Here is a 24,569-nt window from a genome sequence, read left to right as displayed (position 1 = left end):
GTCTGACCCAACTTTCATAGAGTGCTTCTGCAGGAGCTGTTCAGGTCTCTTCTGTGGCCTTTGAAGCATTGCCCGCCATTATAAACAACTACACCTGTCTATTTAGGTGCTCCAGTTGGATGTTTTGCTGTGATGGAGCAGGGATGCTGTTAGCTTGTTTATTGTGGTGTTTGCTGCGCATTATTTTCTGATCTGATCTTACAAGTGTGTTTAGCCTTGTCGTGTACAGCAGTGCTGGCTCTAAAATGGTATTTGAGTGTGTGGAAAAATTCCTGTCTCAGTAATAATGTTCATCTGATACGTCATATGAGGATATGATACCGAATAATCACAGCACATTTAGGTGAGATACTTGGTTTATACGTTGCAGTACACAGGATCAGGTGGCTTACTACTGCTGAACAAACGAGAGCTAGGCTTCAAAATGCTTTAAATAAGCTATTCGAAAGTAGTTTGGGGAGTTACTGCTAGTCTTCGTAGGTAATGTGGCCACTGGGCAGCCTGCTCCAGGCTGAGACAGTCAGAAACAAGCTCGCTGCCAGTGTGCTGGTTTGGGGAGTGGTAGGAGCTGGTGGTCGTGCACAGAGGCCAGGCATGTTGGTTGTGCTAGACCATCCCTTCGTCGGGCTAATGAGCTTATCTTGGCGCAGTGCAGTGCTGTTTGGTGCAGATGATTGTAAGCTTTCTGCACCCCTTGTGCTGTAGATATGTTTCTGTGGTCTGGGGGTCTGTTCTGCTTGAGGACCCCGCTCTTCACGTGCCCTGTGCCTCTTCATTTGCCCTACACCAGCCAAACGTGGCTGGTGTAGTACCATTAAACATTTCTGGGGTGTTAAGTATACTGGGCTGCACTAGCATAGCTCTCGTCACCTTCAGCAGAGCTCAGACCAGGCTGTGGGTAAGCCCAGCCTCCGTAAGATCACCCTGCTGGCTTCAAGGTGGGGTTGAGGTCATAGGAAAGAGAGTGGTGGTGTCAGGAACCTGTAGCACCCTTCTTCCCTTTTCGACTTCTTTGGAAGCGAGGATTCCTTTTTTTCTTTTTCCTTTTTTTTTTTTTCCTTTTTTTTTTACCTTCCTTAGAGGTCAGGATTTTAGACATCATCCCCATGCTGCTTGTTTTTCCTTTTCTTTCCCTCTTCCCATCAGTGAGGTGCAGGTGGCCTGTAGGTGACTTGATTTGGGCTTAAGGAATTCAAAGGAATGATGACAAAGGGAAGGCACCCTCCTGTCTGAGACTATAGAGTCTCTTGCTCCGCCTGTTCCCTTTTTTAGGATGCCTTTGTCTACCTGTTTGATCTACTCAAACAGCTAAATAAAGTTTTAAAAACCTTCCACAGGTACTTAAAAGCACTATGTGCTTAAAAACTATGTACTTATGAGAATTGCTTTACATTTAAGAAACCCCAACCCACCTTGAAGGAAATTGATTTGGAGCATGAAGAATCTGTTGTATCCTCTGAGATGACTCAATAGTATTTGGGGAATTGGGGGACTTCTGCATCGCAGTTGTGTTTGGGGATGAAAGCTTAGGACAAAAGCGTGGTATTTTGTTGAAGGCAAATATGTTGGTCATAATGATGAAACAGAGCAGACTGCCTGCATGATACATTTGATACAGCTAGACAGGACAGAATCAAGGCTTGCAATGTAGTACGGTGCGCTGGTGTGTTATCCTGGGAGATTACACCGGGAAAGGCAATTCTTCCCTGGTCCAGTTTCCCTGTGAGAAACACCCCAAGTTAGACGTCTTTGGGGAGCTAGTTGCTTCTACCATTTTATCTGGAATTGTACCGTGGTGGACAGCCAGTAAATGGTAAAAGAGTGGAATGACGAGGGCCTGGTGGTGATGGTGTATGAGTGCACACACACAAAATAAACGCAGCTTTGTTCTTTTTTCCCTGAACGTCCTTACAGTGATAGATACGCTGTTGAACATAAAAGCTATGGACATAAACTTTAGCCGTTCTTACTCAAGGGAAGGGGTGGTTAATGAACTGTTAATAAGGCTGAGAAAATTCAAACTTCTTAGAACTGACATAAAACAGTAAATACATGATCTTGCCCGGTCATTTGAGCTCCGTTTGCTTCTTCGTTTGTGTTATAGGCATTTAGGCAAGCTTTCCATTTTGCAATATACTAATATTTTCAAAACTTTTGTGTTAATTGAACATAATGTCCCATACCAGTTTTTCTAATTCTACCTGTGTATTTCTAAATATTAAAAATTGGTCACTTTAATATGTCTGCACCCTTCATTAATTAGAATTATATTAATGCTATTTTATATCTTTTTCTGTTTCAGAGTTAACACTGTGTCACCACAGAGAGCAGCGATGGGAGTATGCAGTTTTCTATTGAAAAGTTCTCTCAAGAGCTCATGATTTTTTTCCATCTCTCCTCTTAACATTTCTACTACTCCGCAGACATGGCTCACCACGCGAGGCCTTCCAGATTAGTCAAAAAGGAAGAGTTAGGCAAAAGGAAAACTAACCAGGGCAAAAAGAAATCTAGCCAAGTGAGAAAGAAAACCACAAAGACTTCCACAAAAGCTGTTAGTTCTGGAAAAGGCAAAAAGCCAGCACAAGAAAAAGATGTTAAGAAAAAACAGCAAGAAAAGAAACCAATCATGAGCTCTTCAGGTAGACTTCTCAGGAGCAGTGTAACCAGAACCTTGTCTGGAGCATCTTGGGTGAGTTTGGAGAAAGCTGACAATATCCTCTTTCATAACCAGGATTCTTTCAACATCAATGGCTTTACAATGTCTCTCCGTAACCGATCATTCTCCCGTAGATTGTCCCAAACTCCAACAATTGCAAAACCCAGGAAAGCTGCAGCACAAAAAAGGCTAGAAACAAAGGAAAAACATGAACAAGAAGCCCTGGCAGTAGTAGAAGAAAAAAACGTTGAAGCAGGCGAAAGAGTATTGAAACAAGATTTAGCACAAAATGAGTTGGCTCCTCTGCCTGTAGAAGATACTCCATGTAGTGTAGGCGAAGAGCCTGCTACCACATGTGCCAGTCAAGACAAAGAGGTAGAAATACCTGAAACAAGTGACTCCATTCCAAGCAGTCAGGTAACTGATGACGATACAGAAGCGTCAGAGGTGAAATACAAGCATGAAGACCTGCCCTGTGAGCAGACACCCAGCAATCTCGATACGGGTAGTTCGGCTGAAGCATTTGTTGAAGATGCTGCGCTTGTGCTTCCGTCTTCTCCTTCTGACTCCGTAATCACCTCTGAATCAAACTCGAAGGTGTGTGCCGAGACTCCCTTCGATCTGGTGCCTAACAGTAAGGAACCTGACTCCAGTTCTGTCGATACCTCAGACCTCAGCTCAGCAGTACTGTTAGAAGAGTCGGTCCCGCTTGCCAAATCTCACATCGAAGCAGAGTCGGACCTGGTGCTACCTAGTGAAGAACAAGACTCAAATCCTGCACCGATAGTTACCTCTGAGTTTAGCTCACAAGAACATTTATTAGAAGATGCAAGCTCACTTGCAGAGTCCTGCTTGAAGGCAGGCTGGGATTTAGAGTCTGAGAATAAAGACGTTGGTTCAAATTCCAGCTCTGTAGCTGCCACTGAATCAAATTCACTTTTACCTTTTGAAAGTGCAAGCTCACTTGCAGAATCGCACGTGAAACTGGTTGTGGATTTTGTACCTGTTCACAAAGAACTTGACTCAAATTCAGATTTGAGCTGTACAAGAGAGAATTCAGAATCTGACTCAAAAAACGTATTTACAGTATGTGAACCAGTTTCCGATACCTCTTTAAACAATATTGAAGTGGAGGACATTGAACAGCTTGTTAGATGTATTGATGCAGAGACATTAATTTTGAATTCAGGTTATGTCCCCACTTTATCTCCAGATTTAGAAAAAAGCACAGTCGATAAAATCTCTGGTGAAAGCTCTGGACAATTCTCTGAAGGTTTTGTTTCGGAGTTGCATGGATTTGTTTCTTCAAGCATGGAAATCTCTGCTCTTGCCTCAGAAAAAGCCATAAATGCAGATTTGCCAGCTGACTCAAGACTGCAGCATAATGATTATTCATCACAGCTGGGAAGAGTCGGAGTAAGCTTGAATTTGTTTCAGGACAACGTGAGCAGCAGCACTGAAGCAGTTGAGGCCTCAGGGCCATCCTCTCTTAAAAATCCAGCTGGTGATTACCCTGTTCCATATTCATCTCTGCTCCCTATGCTAGAGAAAAAGAAACGAAGGCGTTGTGGAGTCTGTGAGCCCTGTCTGCGGAAAACAAATTGTGAAGAATGCAGCTGTTGCAGGAAACGCAAAACTAGTCACAGGATATGTAAAAAGAGAAAATGTGAAGAACTGAAAAAGCCACCACCGCCAATCACACTACCTTTTGAGGTAAGCCAAAGAAGTTGCAAATTAAGTCACTCTTTTGAGGCTTGAGGTACCTCTTAAAATTCTGCAAAGGTCACTGTACAGCTTTAGAGAGCTTAGGGTTACTGTTGGAGCTAACAGGTTGTATAGTAACTTTCTCGTGTCATCTGTAGAGGTGTAGATTAAAGTGAGCTGGAGTTATTCTTGTTCCTGCTGTGTAAATGCATAAAATCAGAGGTAAGTATGGCTTTAACTCTGTGTTCCAGATATGGGCATATTGGCCAACATCAATGAATTAGTTGAGAGCATGAAGAGATGAGAAAGATGTAAGTGCAAAATGGGGAGGGGGAGGAATGAGGGTAGTCTTAGGAGACTGTAAATTATTAGGGAGAGGGTCTGTGTTTCGAAATACTTCAGGTTAAAAAGCAAAGGAAGGCAGGCTGTTTGCTCTTTAATTCAAATGAAATAATTTGCTTGTGATGACAGATTTGGTGGAAATAAAGTTAAAAACTTCAGGGTCAAATTGTAGCTGCATTTCCCCTTTCACATCTCTCTGCCTTTCTAATTGTCTATTCTTCTGTTTCTCTCATTTCATTTCTCCTGCCTGTCTCCCTTTGTCTTTTACCACATCCCCCATACATACTTTCTTTTTCTGTGTTTCTTACTCATTTTTCTGATCCATCAGCCTTTTATAACCCAGGTCATTACTTTTGGAACAAAGAGGAGGGGAAAAGACAATCTGTATGCCCCTGTGATAACAGCACTGACCTTCTGAGAGAGATCAGTTCAAGATCAGGCTTTAAATCAGGTAAGTAGGGAGTTGAACATAGATTTCCCACATCCCAATTGAATTCCCTGACCTCTGAGCTGCAGACTTAGCCTCTGCACCTCCACGTCCTGCTGGAAGCATTCTGCTTCGTATGATCCAATGGGGCCTGAGCCACAGAGGGGGAGACGCTGTCTTGGTAGTTGAGTCACTGGGACATTTGCCTTGGGATGTGGGAAACTGAGGTTCAAGTCTCTGCACCAGTTTGTGCTCCCAAGTGGAGCAGTTCACACTGGGGAGAATGCACCTGCAAAACCTTTCTTGATAGCAGTTTCATTAAAATGCCGTGTCCTTACAGCAGGTAGGAATTCCTGTCAGCTGCGGAGGTCTCAGGAGACCTCCTGTTTTCACCACCTCTGTCCTGTGCTTACCAGGGTTTGCAGAGAAGTCTGTTCTGGTTTTGAGGTAGGCAAGCAGAAAGAAAAGGCCTGTAGCATTGAGGGGATATGATACATTCCTCTTTGTAGGGGAAGTTATAATGTTTAGGGAAATAGGTTTAAACAGCTTGGCTCAAAGTTCATTCTAAAACATTTTTGTGTCTCAACTGCTCCTAAATGCTCTTAAAAAAAAAAAAAGTGAGGGGTTAGCTATAATGTGACTTAAGATATATATTAAAACAATAAAGGTGATAGAGACTGATCCTGACTTTTTACAGCAAAAGAGTAGCGACATTATGTCCTTTTGTATACTTAGTGGGATTGAAGAAGCTCATGGGAGAGAATTGGTGGAGTTGCAGTAGGAAGTGATCTAAAAGCCATGTTTTAAAAAGGGTTTTGGCAGGGTGGGTGAAAGGAAGCACTCCAGCTTTTCTGTCAACCTTTGTTTTCCAGGCTAAACATACTTCTTTTCTTGTTGCTCAGGCTGACCTTCTCCTTGCAGATTAGCTTTGCCCCTTCACCTTTGTCCTCTTTGGGCACTCCTTTTGCTTTCTTTATGAGAGATTCCTTGTTTTTATTCTTTTCTTGGGCAGCTTTTTTTTTGCTGTGCTTTTATTTTATTAAACTGGTCGCGTTTTGTACAATGCATTTAAAGCTGCACCAGAGGCCTCCTTCATTTCTTGTTAAATTTCGTATGAAGTTTCAGAGTACTGCGTGGAGGAAATGAAGTATTCCTGACATTTAAGAACATGTCAGGTATTTCCTTATAAAGTTTATATTTGAATGAAACCTGGTGCCTTTTTAGATATTTCTAGATGCGAGCCTTGCCTCATTTGTAATCTCTAGAAACCGTGCTCTGAGAAAAGGAAAGAGGAAAGCATTTCTACAATGTAGATATGTTACAAGAGCTCTTTAAAGATGTTGAGATACAGGGGGAAGTGTGGGGGGATGGGAAACACTATATCACTCTGTTCAGCAGCTATCCTTTAGGTAAGATTGTAGCACTCTGGAAGGGAATCCCCTTGTGTTTTCCCAAACTGGTAGGACTGAGACTGCAACAGCTGGGACTTCTACGACAGTAATGTGTTTCAAATAGAGGGCAGCTGGGGAAAAACCAAAACTGTAGGTCTCTGTCCATGGTATAGAAAGTGAACATAATAATTAAGAGAAATGAGGATGGCTTCAGTGCATTCCTTGTTCGGAAGAGTCATGCATCTCTCTCTCACGTTGGTGGAATGTAAGCATTTTTTGGAGGTGATTCACTGGGAGGAGGGTGTAGGGGATAGACGTGCTCTTCATGAGCATCGTTTAAACATTGGTGTTTTGCCTTAAAGGGAATTATCTCTTCTCATTCTAACTAAACAAGGCAAAAGTCACAATGAAGTCAATGAGAGCTCTGTACATTAAATAGCTGTAGGGTACCCAGTTGGCAGTCCATGCGTACTGTTTAAAAAACAAAAAGTGCTGTTTTTCCTGAAGAACTTACGTGCATTTACAGTTACAGGGAGTAAGGCATGGCTGGTAGAAGCCGTGAATGTAGACTGAAGTGCATATTCCAACACACATGCCCGTGTGTACACAAGCATTCAACCCTCAGAGAGTATCGGTTGCATGTTTGGAGCTGGTATTAGTTACATTACTGTTATTTTCATTAATTCACACATAATCCAGATAAAGGTTTGAAAACTATATTGGACTTGAAAAATATCACTTAAAAATAATATCCACATAAGCCTTCAGTGATACTTTACCTTGCTGAATGTAATGGGTTTTGCAGGGATGTGACATCATGAAAGTCTGGATAAAGCATTGTGGGCTCTAGGTCACAGCCCCTGTGCGTAGCAATATTGTTATATGTAATGCCCCTCTTCCTGAGGGATTCACGCTGTGGCTGCTCAGTTAGGAGCTGGTATGAAAAAATTCTAAAATATATTTTTTTGCTTACTGAATTTTTTGAAAGAGCAGCCCGGTGAATAAAAAAATGTAAGCAGACTTTGAAAAGAAGAGGAAAAAAGCTTTATATTGGGTTACTGTCCCTCTCAGAATGAATAATGTGGGAATGCTTGACAGTGAAAATAGGGTTTGACAAGTTTACGTACACAAGAGTGTGATGCTTCCACATTTTTGTCTTGTCTTTCCAAGACCGCTATTTTCTGAAATAGTATAGCAGTTACTGAAGGCTATTCCACAGCTATTTTCTACCAAAAAGCATATTTCATTTCAAGAAGTGGTCATCTTTGCTGCCGTTGCATCGTCACGCGTGTCAAGGCTGTCTGGATGCGTTGCAGTGTTGGGCAAGGATCTCATAGGCTTCAACACCAGCACGTAGATAGGGAAGGTGGTCCATCATTTATTTTATTTTCTCCTTGGAAAAAGGATTCCTGTTTTGCACAGGCAGGTGTTGCAGATGCAGCAGCACACGCTCAGGATGAAAACGCTGCCTTCTGGGTGCTTGCAGTCATTGATCGAGCTGGCTGTGGTGCACGGTGGTTGTGCTTGGTGGTCTGCTGGGCTCCGGCTGGGAAGGCGGACTCTGATCTCATCTGTCTCCCAGCTGGCCACTGCTCTCCTGGGCGTAGCCATCGCCCCAGCCCTGGCCCGGGAAGGTGCCAAGATGAGCGGCTCCCGTTACTAGGGTCTTACCTGGGCAGGGAGCCCTCTCGGGCTGAAAGCATCTGGCAGGGAGAGCTTCAGTTCATTTTAGGTAAGGGACCACTAACGGTTTAGTGGGACCTGGAGTCAACAAACTGAAAAAAACCAGGTCACTGAGTGTAAGTTCACTGGGTTGACCAAGGTGTCTCGAGACATCTTATTTAATAGCTGTAATCTGAGTAACATGAAATATTAAATAACAATAAGGGCCTGCTTGCTTGTGGGTTTTTAACATGCTGCTGAAAACCCAGACATATTTAAAAAGGATGCTGCAATTAGAGTTGGTTGGGAACTTTCCAGTAAGCCATTCCTTGAATGGAAAATGCTGATTTAACAGAAAGCTTTCACAGCTACTATCTGGCTCGATGCAACTATTCTTGGGGGAAGGTTTCTCAAGGTTCCGAATGAAATTTCTGCTTAAAACTTGAAAAGGGGGAGACAATTATCAGAGCAGCTCGGTGGTTAGGACATTTTGCCTGATGCAGACCAGGGGCTTGAACTTTGGTCTCCCGTATCCCATCTGTCTCTCTTGAATTTTTGAAAGGTTTGCTCTGCTTTTGGAACACAACCAAATGTCGAAATCTCAAAAAAATAAAAGCAAAATGGAATTCTTGTTTTCTAGCCAGACCTAGTTATAATCAAGAAATTTAGACTTTGTGGTATTTATTTTACAATAGACTCCAGAAACATTTAAGCCAGTTAAATTTTAAAATGACTGCGCATAAAACCACTCCTTTCGAATACGATACTTGAGAGTTTTGTGAGGGGATAGCACAAGGGCTAGAGGGGTTTGGTAACGTGTGGCAAAGATGAGCAAAGCTGTGTACACCTTACTCCGTAGATGCAGGGCAGGGAGTTGGGAGTAGTGCAGTTTACTCTTACTTTACACACGCATGCTCCGCGGGTGTGTAAAAATAATTACAACAACTCACACTTCTTTGCTATTCTCTCTGATCCTGGGTGTGGACTATAATGCAGCCTAAATGACAGGGAAATGGGTTAGTTTGGGGTCTAGTTATTTTCAGAGGATGCATTTGAAAAGTTGCTTCTTCACTGCTCCTTATTTTCTGTGCCAGTTCTTACAGCTTTTACAGAGAAATTTTTGTTTGAAGAGGTTTCTTTCCTTCCTTGTGTATGAGGACCCATCCTAACAGGAGGGGAAGCTGCCTAACTAACAAGGAAACCTGAAACTACCGCCTAAGTGCTGTCCAGTGCACGCAACAAATTGGGGACTGAATCAGAATATTGGGTCTTAGGTTTCTAAGCAAACAAAATAAATTTTTTTTTTTTTAAATATTTTTTGTTCTGGACTGTAAAGCATCTTAAGTAGCCAAAACTGCAAAGAATCAGCAGATCACCGAGTGTACATACCTCTCTTGTTTTTATTACGCTTAAAGACCCTTGCAGACTTGTGGTATTTCAGGAAAACGTTACAGACCCGTACTTTTATTTTACCTGATCCTAAACCCTATTTAATAGAGTCCTCTGGTGCAACAAATGAGGCGCTTAAACAAGGTAGCATCAGACAATAAAAATGAGCAACAGCTTTCTTTTGCTTGATTGATATGCTGCAGAATGAGTTGTGTGTCCACATCTGAGCGTTTGCACTACTTAACTGATTTGCACCATTAACTGGTCCATAAATTGGACACGAATTACACTTGTAATTTAGCAGTAGATAAAGAAAACAGTTTTGAATTGCGGTCTGTAGCTGCTGAGAGGATGCTCTTACAGTTTTTTTTCCCGTGTGTAGCGCATAAATCCATGGCCAACTTTCTGGTTTAGATGTCAACTGCAAATTGTTTCAGTAAATGCTTGGTTGACTAGTGGTGTGCTAGATACGTTGTTATTTGTTTGTTGTCCAGGGTTAGCGAGTGTCTGCCTGGTACCTTAGGGCTTGGCGTGAAAACTTGCGGTAGAGCTGTGACCCCTCCATCCTTCTTCCGTCTGGATGAACGCTTTAAACAGGTGGAGACGTGGCAGAATAATTGCATTTCGCGTTTCTGCGGTGGCCTGTTCGCATTGTAACCTGTTTGCAGCGGACGCAGCGTTGGGTGCTGTAGGAGCAGCTGAAGACGGAGCCGTATCTTGCGGCGGGGCCGTGCGGGTCGCCCGCAGCGGGCTATGGCGGGCGGGTTGGGGCCGTGCGAGCCTGCTGGCTTTCAGGTCGGGTGGGCGCTGGGCTCCTGGTCCCAGGCAGAGTTTTTGGAGGGGGCCGGTGCCGCGCAGCGGTTCTCGTGGCTCGGGGCAGCCGGTGAGGGCAGGCCCTCGGCTGCGCGCGGCGAGACAGGCGCAGCGTCCTCCAGTTGAGCGGCGATTTCCACTCTTCCCAGGACGAGCCGGGGTGCGAGGGGCAGCGTTACCGCCGGAGCCCCCCGGCCGCTGGGCCCCATGCGCGATCCGTGGCCGCTGCCCCCCACGGTGCGTGTGTCCCCCCCCCCCGCCTGCCCCCGCGGGGCCGGGGGGGACGCCGTTACCCCGTTGCCCGCACGGAGGGCGCCCGGCCCTGTCCGACGCTTCGCTGCCCAGCGCCCGCGTGCGGGCGCAGGGGCGCGCGCATCTCTGCGCGTGCATGGAGGCACGCGTGCATGCGTGCGGGTGCACGGGGGCCGTGTCCTCGCCTGACCCCGCACGCAGCGGCCCGCGCGGAGCCGACAGACCCCGGGACCGCTGCCCGGGTGGGTGCCCCGCCCGGGCCGTGCACGCGCCTGCGGGGGCGCGCGGCGGCGGCGCCGGCTCCGCATCCGCCGGCGCGGCGAGTCCGTGCCGCCTCTTGCGGGCGGCCGCTGCGGCGCCCGCACAGGAGACCCTTTGTTTGGGCAGGGCCGGCGCGAGCGCGGGAGGAGGCCGGGGGGGGCGCTGCGGGCCGCGGCCGCCCCATTGGCTGGGGCCGGCCCGCGGCTCCTCGCGCCGGCGGCGGGCGGGCGCGCGCGCGGGGCAGGCGGGGGCGGGGCGCGGCGCGGGGCCGCACGAGGCTCGCGCCCGCGACGCCGCCTGGAGGAGGGCGCCGCTGCGGCAGGAAGCAAGATGGCCGCCCGGTGGGCGCCGCTGTGAGGAATGCGGGGCACCAGCGAGGCCGGCTCCAGGGGGGCGGCGGGGCCTCTCCCCTCGGCCGTCTCCGGCGTCGCCGTGTGTCGGGGTGGCGGCGGAGGGGCCGCGTAGAGCCTCCGTCAGCCCTCTAAAGTGCCGCATGTAAAGCATTCTGGGTATTTAAGAAATATTGTGCAGTTTGATCATAAAATCGGAGGTGTCTGCCTTTGTGACCACAACTTATTCTGCAATTTGATGTTTTTTTAGGTTCTAACTGAAAACAAAAGACCTCAGAGGAGGAAGCAAAGAGTTTTAAAGGTAACCGATGATTGCTTTAATATTTATCCCCTCCCATTTTAAGCAGCGTTTTCTTGTCATACAGACTAGGAAGCCAAAGGGTTAATTTCTGGGAAGCGGCGCTTTCCAGCTATTCAGGAGATCAGCTAATTTTAAAAGCACAGAACGTGTTCTTTTTTTCCTCTTTCTCTCCAGCATGTTGTATACATACTTGAATCTTTCTGCACAAGTCTGCAGACCAAAAAGTTTGCTTTCCAGTGCATTGGAGATTCACTTTAATTTCCTCTATTCCTAGTTTCATACTTCCAAAGGTAGCAGTTGAACGTTGGTGGGGTTTTTAGTGTACAGATTTTATGGCATCTGAAATTTAATGCGAGAAGTCAATGTTATAACGCAAACCAAATTAAAGAAAGTGGAAATTTTATGCGTGCGTTACTGTAGTTTTGATTTCCTTTTTTCTTTAAACTTTAGACCACCTCAAGTGAAACTGAAAATTTTGTAAACTTAAAACAGCCTTCAGTTTCACGTAGTAACACGTTTCTTCAAGATTTTTAAGATGGCTATCTTTCATGATAACAAAAGATGGGTTTTTCAAACGGAAATGTTTTAGCTTTTGTAACAAAATACAGACTTACTACACTCATGGCTAATGTTTTTTTAAAAAAGTAACAGGTAGCGCATTGATACTGCATCTTTCGGTTAGTCTTTAGAATATTTTGAATAGAAATAAGTCATTCTGTTTCAAACTAACATGTTGGAGGATGGATGGTGCAAGTAAGATGGATGGTACACGTCAGATGAAGCTGAGGAAAATGAGAAAAAAAATATATGTTGTTAAACTTACTTTGTAGAACTATTCTCTTATACCAGCTAAACGTAATATAAGATAGTTCAGTATTGTTTCAGTACACTAAAATTTCAGAAGTTATTGGACATAATGGGTTTGATAAATGCTGAATGTCTGTAGTGTAATTTTACTTGAAAACATCCCAATTTCTTATTAGTTTTGTCTTCACTGTTACATGTTACAGAAACTTGCTTAAAGGGGTTATAATGTTGTAAGACAAAGCAAAGTTGAAAGCTAAGATTAACCAAGGAGCAAATAACCTTATTTGACTTGCAAGTATGTCCAGCCTCAAGGGTGTCTGTCTTTTCATATGGGAGTAGTTGTGCAAACCACCCCTCTGTATGCTAACGGTAATTGTGATTGTATAACACTAGCAAGTGCTTTTTTCTTTCACTAAATAAATTAATCTATTAAAAAATTAGCATTTTTCCTTGTCATGGATATGCTTTTAATTCCTCATTTTAATTACTGCTGCTCTTGTAACATAGTGCATAGGTGTAGTTAAAACTTTAGCATTTGTTCATTCTGTGTTTTGTGTGGTTAAGTTGATAGTAGCGTGCAAAATAAGGACTGTTTGTGAATGGGTCATTCAACTTTGCAATGTGTAATTGGTACGACACCCGTTCTGTCAAAGTGTGAATTTTTTTTTTTTTTTTTGGTGATAGGCAGATACGTTGTATTAGGTGTCTGTCTACAGCAGGGGTTCATAGTGGGTCTTCAGGTTTTTCTCTTTGAGTGCCTTTTACCACTGTTTCTGATTTGATGGCAGGGCAGGTTGCTATGTAATATGATGCTGTCATTCCTCTCCTTTCCAAAAAGCCTTCTGAAGAGTTGTTTTTTTTTTTTTTTCCTTGGCTCTTAAATGGAAAGGCTTGTCTGTTTTTGTGTGTGCATAGTATCATATGTTAGCCATTGGACTTGTGTTTATTTCTGGTTTGACTTTTTCTTTGCTGAGTTGATTCTGCAGTGTTTCCTCTTTGGTTTTAGGTGCTGTTCTTTGTGTTTTCTACTATTCGTCTTTGTTTCGTGGTGCTGAAGTGTATTTCATAAGAGTTTATTCACTTGCATGCACCAAGTAAGGCATGGTACCCCTGAAGGCACCTCATGAAACGTCTAGGTTGGGGTTGGTGGGATTTTCCTTTGTTTTTTGGAGGGGAGGAGAGAGGTTGGTCATCTTAAGTTAGGTTTCCTATCTCCGTCAGCTGTAGTAAACTTAGAAAAAGCTACATAATTTGCAGGCTTCTTTACAAGGGCATTTTTAGAAATATGACGTTCTGGTATATGACTCTCTAACCTGGCTTCTGTTATTGGTGGGACTGCCATGTAAGGTGGTATTGTTGTATCTATTGAATTATAACCTCAACCTTAAATTTAATGATCGGTAGTGATTGAGGGCATCTGACCAGTGACAGCTTCAAAATTTTAACAGAATATTTCCTTTTTTTTTCTTTGTATTTTGCTTCAAATAGTATTGTAAATTTTCTTAAAGGAGAATTTGTTGTATTCTCTTCCAATAATACATGGAGTTGGTATTTCTCTAATCCTCCTAAGTTTTATAGATGCATGTTTATTTACTTGGAGGGCTAGTGCCCTTTCTAATTGTGCTTCTTAGGACCAACATATTTACAAATTCTTCTGCACAGGGTGAAAATAAGCAATGCTTTCCTGTTGAAAACAGATTGGACAGATATAAACATTAAGACTAAAGGTGGTACATACTATTATACTGTACCTTTCCTTTACTGTCATTTTCCACACTTGTGTTTTAGTGCTCCTTTCTGGTTATTGTAGGAGTCGTCATGTAGGAAATTCTTCTCTGCCATAAATACTGTATTAGGTTCTCCATGTTTATTTTGAAAGAACATCTGAAATATTCATCACTTCTAGCAAGTGAATGCTCATTGAAGATAGAGTCTTTGTGAGTTCATAGTAATGGATACTAAGGAAGGAATATACTCACGGTTTTTCTTACCGTTTATATTGTGTGCTTTCCCCAGTTGAGCAGACGATTCTTTAATTTTATTCCTGATAATAGAAAGTCTATATAGAAGGGATTAATACTTAAAAAGTTCATTCGCCTGCATTTCAAAAGGCGTATTATACACCCTGCTTCACTTATTATAATTTTCCTTTTAGCCACTTAGCAGTGTTCTCACTCAATTTGGGCAGTGCAATGCACCTCTCCTTAACAGTGGAGAAATGTTTGCAGCCACGTGCAAGTTGATTAACACAGAGCTCAGAAGAATGGGACAGTTGAACATGGCATCATGTTGTCAGGCAAATCTACAGTTACCAAGTATAGACAGCAGTGGCGCCAGTAAGGAAACCTCCCACAGATCAAGATACAGCTGACGAAGAAGTACAGTCCATGGTCTTTCTACTAGGTTCTGTGGAGCCAAGGCTACCATTTGGATGGCTGCAGATGTTTGCTGCGTTGATGGAGATTTAAAAAAAAAAAAAAAGAAGAAAAAAATAAAAAGGAGGAAAAAAAAAAAGGGAAGAGACTGTGGGAGAGATCCAGAATAATATATGCAGTGCTAAGTAAGTATTATAACTGCATGCACATTCTTTGTTCTCTGACTGATTCTGTTTACGTGTTTATGCATAAACACTGTAACGGTAATCGTGTGCGCCAGAAAAGTGCGAACGATGCCTGCTAAACTCTGTAAAATCCCATCAGTTTAAGCCAAGCCAAAAGCCAGAGATGACTCAGTATCTAGAACTTTTGGTTTGTTGATAAACATCGTATTAGGAACCAGTAAAAGTTTCATTTCCATCAAAGCTACAAATATATATTGGAGCATTCTTAATTTTTCTCTTCCACACATACAAAGCATAGTCTTTCTTATCAAAAAGTTGTTTTTGCAGACCTGCTGTTGCCCTTTTTATGATGCAGTTTTAGTTTTGCTGCTTAAAGAAATTAAAAATACACTTCTTTTGTCCAGCTTATATATGTGTTAACAAGAGTTAAGGAAAATAACCGCTAATGTTCATGATGCTTTGAGTGAGCATGGATTGAACTGGTTTTGAACATTTATTCTAAATTCTGGTGTATGTTTTTAGTGCAAAATATCTGCCAGAATATTTAGCTGGAAGAAATTAAATTTTATTACTTTTTTTCCCCTTTAAAATAAGATATGAGCAAGTCAATGGATGGAATTGCACTGCAGTGGAATTTTACAGAGGAAGAAGACAGAATGGTGTCATACAAGTTGGAAAGGATGTTGTTGAGAAAATACTTATCTTGTTTTTTGTGTTTTTTAAAGGGACATTATCACCTTGGAACATATTCCTTCAGTAAATACCAATTAAAATTGCTTTGAGTACTGGTTGAAAGTGTCTGCCTATTTCTTACGTGCCTTTCTGCTCCCTTTTTTGATAGGGAGAGCTTACTTTTGGTATGTGAGTGGCCTACACAAATGAGTTAACTTTTATTTTAAAAAATAAGATAAGTCACTTGGCTATTAACTTAGTTTAAAAAAATGTAGGTATCAGTTTTTTGAAACAAATGTTCTTGTAATTTTGACCTTTTTCAAGCTGGATACGTGTTTGTCTAAATAGGATTAATTTTTTTTTTTTTGCTCTTGATAGACTCATGCACCTCACTTGATGTGTGCAGGCATGATTATGGTTGTAATTTAGTAGCATGCTTCCATGTGCAGCCTTTCCAGCACTTCCACATGAATGCGCTCATGTGAACATATGAAGCACTTCCATATTTTGTTTGTACAGTACTGCTAAGACTACTCATGTATGCAGACATTTTTTGAATGGAGTCCTCACAAAGAAGGCCTTTGGAAATGGTCTGTAAATTATTAATCCTACTCTAGTACTTTTCTAATCATTAATTTTTCCAGCCGGCTTCTGGGGGAGTTGAAGCCTGTCCCTTGTGGACTCTTACCTGTGGTGCTGGGTGAGCTGGATAGGATGCAGAGACACTCTTCTTCCCTTGCCCCCCTCTCCCATCCACCTCCTTCTCAGGACCCCTGCGCTGCTTGCCCAGCAGCACTATCATGCTGCTCTTTGCCCCCGCAACCCAACTCCCCAAAATGTCGGGACACTGTCCTTTGAGGGGAGGACAGGGAGGAGTAGGGTTTTCTGTTTTAACTCATTTGTTGCCATAGACAGAGCAGTTGTGAGGATCGCGCCATTCCTCCTCTTCTCCGGGAATGGTGGAGGCAGAGGCACAATGAAGCTGGGAAGTGTTGAGTAAGGCCAGGCTGAACCTAGTGATGACGGTGGTTTTGGAGGGGTTTTGCACATTTTGTAGATCTTGACTGTCGCTGTGTATTTTAGTGCAGTGCTGGGTCTTCCACTTTAGTGGATTTAGAGGTGGAGCTTCTTAAAGAGGTAGAAAATGTGTTTGTTATCAAAAATGTCATAAAATAGTAAAAGTAACATAGTTTGTGGGAAGGAAGGAAAATGTACATGGACAGATAAAGGTCAGATGCATAGGATACTGTTACATTTTTAGGTGTTCTAATGAAGTTACAGCATTATGAAATAAACACTGATTGCCTATTCCAGGTATGTAGTTTTGTTGATATTATTTGTATTTACTACTGAATTAGGAACTTTATTGAATACTTGTACTTGCTGTATGTAATGTAGGCATTGAAATAATTGAGGCAGCTTTGCAAATTCCAGAAATCTGTTGTCAGTGTTTGCTGTTTGTCCATACATTTATAGATAGTGATATCTGTAGAATGCTTTGAAAACGGGCACTACTTATTTAGAATCAGATACCATATTGCTAAGAAAGTTCGCTTATTGCTTTTAGTAACTGATGTGGGAGCAAACCAGTGGGAAGCCCCAAACTTACTTGAGTGGCACCAGGTTTTCAATTCTGTGTTTTTTTTTCTTTCTGCGATGTTATACTAAGATTTTTATATTTAGTGTTACTAAGTATGAGAAAGATAATTTAGCAGATACTACTGCAGCAAAATTTCCCATTGACATTAGTAGGAGCCTTGCCTATGTAGAGACCAAAAGATTTTCCTACTAAAAGAAATCCATAATTATAGGGTTTCATTTGGGAAGTAAGAAGAATTCATGCATTCTTATAAAGGTATTTTCTTTTTAAATGTCAAATACATGAAACTTAACCAATATCAAGAAAACAGGAATTACATATAAGGAACTAACAATAATCACTTTTCATTAACTTATGTAAAATCAGTATAGAGAATATATTTGGCTGTCCTTATTGTCCTAACAGCTTTAATATTAAGCCTTTTGGAATATTAGGATTTTTCAAGGCTGACTTAAAATTGAGTGGTTTGTATCTTGACACTTGACTGTGAATTCCTTTCTCAATCAGCGTTTTGATGGTGTTGTCTGTATTGTGTTATAATTTAATTGACATTCTGTAGTAAAATTTGGCTCTACATTTAATTTTCCTAAAATAAAGGTTTTGCTGTGTATTTAAAAATGTAAAGCATTTACTTCTGTGACAGATGATCACTGTCTGAATTCTGCAATGCAAACACCACTGTTGTTGCAGTGCTGGTCCAGAACAACATTGCTGTGATTCCAGTATGTGAGTGAAAGTTGGTACTCCTGTAAAGAGAAAGTGGAAGTTACATAGAGTGTAAATTCTATTTTGAGCTTTATTTAAAACCAGAGGCGTGCTAGCTCTGATAGAGACAGAAGAGAAACATAATTTGCCTTTTTTTAGGCTTTTTTCTCCTCATGAAAATAAGCAAAACATAGGTGCAAAATCCTGAATAGGGCTGCAGCCTTGTAGCTTGGTGGCTTAAGTGATCAGCATGACTATTTTTCTTTCTTTTATCTGAATTACCTTTAGCTGTTCCTCTGATATAACTGTCACCAACTTTTCTGTTGCTAAAGAGTATTAGTTATTCCTTTAGTCTTGTGGCCCCTCGTCAGCTTTAAAATCAGGCTACAATATACCCATAATATAGATGTTTAAATTTGGAGAAGACTTGTATGTGACTTGTTGCAATGTGTATTTGGAACCTGTGCTGATATTTCAGAGGATATATGTGTGTGAGGGCTGCTTAGTATTGTTAGCTTACGGTGTTGTGTGTCCTTAGCAGATCTGGTCTCAAAGCAGCTACCAGCATGTAGCAACTTGTAAATAATATAATTGGTGGTGCAACAGATGGTTAGGCCTTTAAACTGGGTCCTAAATTAAGGAGCTGTATATCTTCCTGGTTACGTTATAGGAACTGAAAAATTATGTTACCTTAGCAGTTCAGATCTTTACTGAACTGAAACTGAAGGAAAATTATTAACTTATCAGTTTGGCTCGCATATGGTAATGCCAGGCAAGATCATTGTGATCACTTGTTCTTGTCCCGAGAGGTGGCAAGACTGTATCAATGCATTTGGATTACGCATCATGTTTTAAAAATACCTCAAAGAACTTGAATTAGAAAATTCCCATGGATGAAAAGTGCGTCAAAACACCTAACAAGATGCTTAAAAGATTCTTTACTCTTTCTCTGTCCTGCTGCAAAAATGTGTACCGTAGTTCCAGCCCAGACTTCTCTGGCCTTAACTTAAAGTCATTGAGTCTTGTTATACTTTTGTCTGCTAGAACAAGGAGCCTTCTGTTATCAGCTTTCTTTTCCACATAGACTTAGCTGCAGTTTGTGGCTTTTCAATTTCCTTTGGTAAATTGCAGAGAGTGAGTAGAGAGTGAACTTGAGGCTTTCACTTCAAGATGTTTCAATCCTTTGTCACCCTCATGGTCCTCCAAGCCCTCTCCAGCATATCAATGTCTTGCTTGAATTGGGTATGCCAGAACTGGATGCTTTATTCCACTAGCAGGTGCAAAAGTGCCAAGCATGGGATAGAAAGTAACTCGTCTTTTCCTAATTATATTGTTATTTATGCACCCAAGAATCTCACAAACTCTTTTGGCCATAAAGTTGCAATAGGAGTTTCTATAGTTACTGTGCAGTTGATTATTGACCATGTTAATGTCCTCCTTAAAGTCATTGCTTTCTAAGATAGAAACCTGCATTTTGTAAATATAGTCCCATGTCTTTGTTGCTAGATACACAACTTCACCTTTAGCTGTATTGAAATATGTGCTTGCAGCTGGCTTGCCAGTTAATTTAGGAAGCACCATGTCTGATCTTTTCATTATTTTCTATTTTTCTATCAGTATTAATTTCACTGTTCTTTCAGGTCGTTGCTAAAAATGTTATATGTAGCTGTGATCTGTTCCCTGAAGACCGTGTTACGAACACTGTGATGATTCTCCATTTACAGTTAAGGGCCAGGCAGTACTTTCTTAATGCTATGGTGATGGTTTCATAAATGAGTAGACCGCAAGAGACATTAGCTAGGATGGATAAATTCAAAGACTGAATTTCTTTCATCTCTGCGTTTCAGTGAAAGCACATTAGGGGAAGGTTGTATTAGGGAATACATATTGCTGCTGATTGTATGATTTGTCTTTTGTGGTTTAATTGAGTGCTATATTTTCCAGAGCTGCCAGCGTCTCTTCGAGTGCTCAGTTTCAATGTCGAAGACAAATGATTGAGTAATTCAAAACACCAGTAAAAAACAAACCAAACCAAACCCAAAAACCAAACAAAACAAAAACTGCCAAGCAAGATGCTTGTTTGTGTTTGCTTCCCTGGCAGAAAAAGTACTGTAATGTTTGGGGTTTTTTTCTTTCTTAACAACACATCTACTTCTCGGGTGCCTGTGTGGGAGAACAGGGTGTCCTTTGTTCTGTGTTGTTTCTTGCTCCTGTTTGTACAACCTAGAGCTGAGGGTTGACGGAAACAATAATTTGAGTTTGTGGCTGAGAGAGCCTATTTCCAAGTAGTAATCCAATAAATACGCTTCTCTGGGGGTCACCATTTGAAGCCTTTAGAGCCAGAATTAGTATCCTGTAGTTTTTGATTTTGTTAGTAAGTGCATCCCTTAGGGTCTGATACTGTAGATCTTCTTTGTAAGTGGTCTTGCTGAAGTTGTTACACAAGGAGGGCAGGAGGACTGTGGTAATGGTGTAGGAGAGAAAATGAAGAGAAGGGAGATGTAAAGACTTTAAGCCATAATGTATTAATTCCTTATGGAAAGACAAGATAAGGAACTTTTCTGGTGGGAAAGCTGCCTGGTGTTTGAAGAACATAGCAAAGAGGATATAAACGTAGATAAAATGGAGATGAAACTGAGAAGGAGAGAGCTAAGCTGTAGTTTGGAGAATGTTCATTGCTGTTGTGGCTACGGATATGAAAAAAAATACACCATCAACTAGAGCAGACTTTCCAGCTGTTGTAAGATCCAGTGTGAAATGGTACCTGCTGTGATACTCAAGTTGGTGCCTTTGGGTGGATTTGATACTCAGGGCCAGGGGGGTTGGGAGTGAGGGGGATCCCTCCAGGGAAGCCTGGGCGTCCTGAGTGGTCTCTGCCGCGTGTCCCAGGTCAGGTTGCTTTCTCCAGGTTTGCAGAACCTCTTGCTCCCCTGACTTTCTGTATAAACCAGCCTCTCTGCTAAAACTTGGCTGCATCATTTTGCCAAAAGTAAAGGTTATTTGCTTTGATTGCAATAGCTTCTAAAATGGGAGAATTATTACCTGTCCTGTCCCTCAGTGCCACCTGTGAACAATGTTCTCTTGAGGAACAAAACATCTTGTACACGCAGGCTGCGTTAACGTTTATAAAGGGCCCCAGTCTGTTTCTCTGCAAGAAGACCTATAGCAAATGTGCCTTACCTGAGCCGCTGTAGAAGTGCAGTGCAGTATACCAAGAGACTGTTTCATGTCCGTGGTTGTTACGCAAGTGTGGTGGTAATTGCTTTATGCCTCTGATGAGCTTTATGGGAATATGCCCCAGCTTGCAGCTTGGCCCCTACTCAGCTGTCCACCTCTCTCTGCTGGTAGCCTGCTCGGAAACCCTGCTCAGGCTGCAGCCTTGGGCAGCAACTTACAGCACGTTGCTGTTGTCTGCGTTACGGTAGTCAAACATGAAGTAGTGTGGTCTTAAATAGAAGTTTATCCTTAAATGTATTATTGTATCTGCATTTATTTTGGAATGTGAAAAAACTTGGCTGTACTTAAAGGTGGCCTATACTTCCCACAGCCTTACATTTGTCTCTGTTCTAACCAGAGCACAGCTTTCCACGTAGCACTCACCATAAGCAACTGTTTCTCCACACCTGTGCTCTTTGTCTCCCTATCCCCTGTCCTGTCCATATCTTCTCTCCTTAACCCTGTATGTTGGTCCTGTACAGTGCAGGTCCTGAATTCCACTGAATTTCTGCATGTCCTGGGGAGCAAGCGCTAGAGGGTAGGAATAAATTGCATAGGAGTAAATTGCTGCTGGTCAGCTGGCTGGTGCTCTCTTATCTCTTGGTGAAGCAGTGACATCTGACAGTTGGACCATGAATAAAACACCCTGTTTGAATGTTAGATGAAGTATATTTGGGTTTTTTTTCCCAAACAGTTTTTCTGAAAGAAAACTTCTGCTGTGGTATTTGAGCTCTGAGGATCTGCCAGCTCTGTGCCAACGTGGAAGGGCACATGGAGCTGGCTGCGTGGCTGCCGACACGGCAGCAGGATCCAAACTTACCCATTGCACTGCAACGGAACAGAGATGCAAAGTGCAAGTGCTTCTCACCCGCTCGTCCTTTTATGTTGATGACCGTTGTGACCTTGGAAGAACTGTGTAGCGCAAGCTAGGAGGTCCAAGTATTTTTTGATCTGTTGGTTACTGTATTCTCATGGGGACCTGGGCAGAATCCTATAGGGAGGGCTGGTTAGGGGGGCTTGGCGTTGGTTATCGGGTAACTTGTCACAACTTGCTCGTAGAGCCATTTTATCAGTAGTTGATCTGGGCATCATCTGTTATTTCTGGTTTCTGGGAGTAATTGTTTCTGGTTGTGGCCTTTAGTACAATAGGTATTGTTACCACCTACAGAGGTTTGAAATGAGACATAAACCTATGGCCTGCTCTCTGTTGTTCAGAAGATGTGGAAATGTCTTTAGGGTAGCTTTAGCATTGTATTTTGATTGTGAATTGGTGAACTCTTTGCATTACCTCAGAGGCATCTTCTGTTAAAAGAAAAGTTTAATATTAAAGTTTGACCCTTTTCAGAATGGTGAAATGATTTGCTGTGACTGGCTTTTCATGTGTGCTGGAAGCATTAGCTCATGGAGTGAAATTTTTGTGTGTGTGTGTAAATATGTGTGTGTGTGTGTGTGTGTATAAGAGATAATATCTGGTTGAAGTAATACAGCAATGGCTGCAGCAGACTGTACTCTATGGTTCCAGTCCTAATAGCACTAACTACTGCAGAGTCTAAGCTTGAGCATGATTTGTTAGTGCTTTATGTCTCCAGATACAGTAGTGCTCTCCTTGATGAGGAAGAGAGGAAATTACTTTTATTGATCCGGTTTATTCTTCAGCTTTTCATTATACTTGTGTAAAAGATTTAGAAATCAATCAGATCAGACTTATGTGCTTAACTTCCATGGATTTTAAGACTGTTGCTTGGAATTGTGGTATCCTTGTCTGTAGTTTTCACTACATCTTTTTTGAGTCCTGATTCAGGACTTGAAGATAGATTGCTTCTACATTGTTCAGCTGCAAAAGGTTTTTGCTGAGCTATTACTTTTGGTCTGCCAGACTTACGTTGAGGAGGAGAATCAAATGAGTTCTGCCTCTTCTAGTACGTCTGCATTTCTTATGCTGGGAAACAATAACTTCACGTATTAAACGGAAAAGGCCACTGGAAAGTCTGGTAAAAGAGGAAAGAAAAAGGTATTTTTTAGGATTCGTTGCAGTTCAGTAACAGAAGAGAAAAAGCAACACAGTGCTCAAAAGAAAGAGAGTTTAATTTAAAAATATATCTGATTTTATGATGATATTTATTCTTTGTGTGGAAAAATAAAATATGAATGAAATCATCCCAATGATATGATTCATCTGGTTCTTTTTTCTTCCTCATTGCATGTGGGCAGCTTCCAGTAATGTTAATGGAAATTATGATGTATGAGGAATAATTTTATTTTAAAAGAAATCCCACTTTACTGCTGGGATCACTGGGGTCTTATGAGGACACAGCACTGCACCTGTGCACTACTAGCAGATTAGGGAATATACTGAGTATTTTTGAGCGTAGCAGTGCTTTTTGGTCAGATTAAAGTATTTTATTGAGGAGCAACATAGTTGAGAGAGAAGTGTGATGACATTTTTGCACTTCGAGTGCTCAGTGGACTCTGTATCAAATCTTCTTGCCTCTGCTGATCATGGATGAACCCTCCTGCTTCCCCTTACCTCTCATTGCTCTCAATTTACCAGACTTAGATTTTTTTTTTTTTTTTTTAATGTACTGAGTGGCACCCTCTAAAAATGAAGGGAATACAAAACTGTGTTGTTGTGTTGAAAACGTACACATGCTGGGGAATTATTTTAATCTATTTGCTTCTATCTCCTCAGCCTCCTAATTGTCTAATTAAATAATTTTTAGTAACAGTTTTACATGGTTGGGACAATTGTTGGACTGATAGAGATCTTAGGTGTACTTTTGCTGAAGAAAACCCAGCAATTTCATATTCTGGTTCTTTCTGAAGTTAAGGTAATGAAATTCAGCTTTTGCACAGGTATAGAATTGTGCGTTTTAACTTTTCAGTGGTGGACCCTTAAAACATTTTCTGGCACGGTTGCAGAGGCCTGTGTAATGCATCTACCCCTGCTAACAACAGAGCTGCTTAACCGCTTTTGTGGATCCCTTAGAAATGGTGCGGTGATCCCCTGGGTCTGTGGATCATTGATTGAAAATGACCAGGATCCAGAGGAGTTCGGCCTCACAGACCATGAGTCAGCATCTCTGTGTAATGAAAAAGCATTAAATGAGGTATCTTTCTTTCCTAATGTAGTTTCCATAGGTTTGACTTAGCTGCATATGTGCTGGACGTGTTCTTACATAGCACTTCCATGACAATTTATGATGCCTCGCATAATATCTAGGGCATGCTATGGATTCCTGGTTTTGTTTTTTATCAGTTGGGAATCAGTTGTGAGGTGAACACTGGGCTCCAGATGGAGCTGGGTCCGTATGCCTTGTTTTGCCTGGGGGTTTCTGGTAATTCCGTCTCGATGGTTATGATTAATCATAAATCTATTTTGCATTTGTTCTTCTGAGTTATTTTCTCAGAGAAGTCCATGCACTTTATAGTTGGTACGGCCACAAAACCATGTCTGATTTAAA

General features: G+C 42.0%; 1 protein-coding gene across 2 annotated transcripts in view; it reads left to right on the top strand.

Annotated features, from left to right (window-relative positions):
* Positions 1 to 2,320: 2,320 nt before the first annotated feature.
* Positions 2,321 to 24,569, top strand: part of TET1 (tet methylcytosine dioxygenase 1) — a 71,538-nt gene continuing 49,289 nt past the window's right edge. Inside the window, exons 1-2 of one of the 2 annotated variants that reach the window (XM_009465993.2) lie at positions 2,321 to 4,369; positions 11,498 to 11,548. In XM_009465993.2, the coding sequence (XP_009464268.1) occupies positions 2,426 to 4,369; positions 11,498 to 11,548 (1,995 nt within the window). In that variant the 5' untranslated portion in view covers positions 2,321 to 2,425. The remainder of the gene's footprint in view (positions 4,370 to 11,497; positions 11,549 to 24,569) is intronic. The other variant, XM_087767733.1, reaches the window with a different exon arrangement.

The sequence above is a fragment of the Nipponia nippon genome, unplaced genomic scaffold (genome assembly GCF_047370975.1).
Source record: "Nipponia nippon isolate SJK-2023a ecotype South Korea unplaced genomic scaffold, ASM4737097v1 scaffold_3, whole genome shotgun sequence".
NCBI classification, from domain to species: domain Eukaryota; kingdom Metazoa; phylum Chordata; class Aves; order Pelecaniformes; family Threskiornithidae; genus Nipponia; species Nipponia nippon.
The sequence above is the reverse complement of the archived record's forward strand: the minus strand, read 5'-3'. Positions and strand labels throughout refer to the sequence as shown.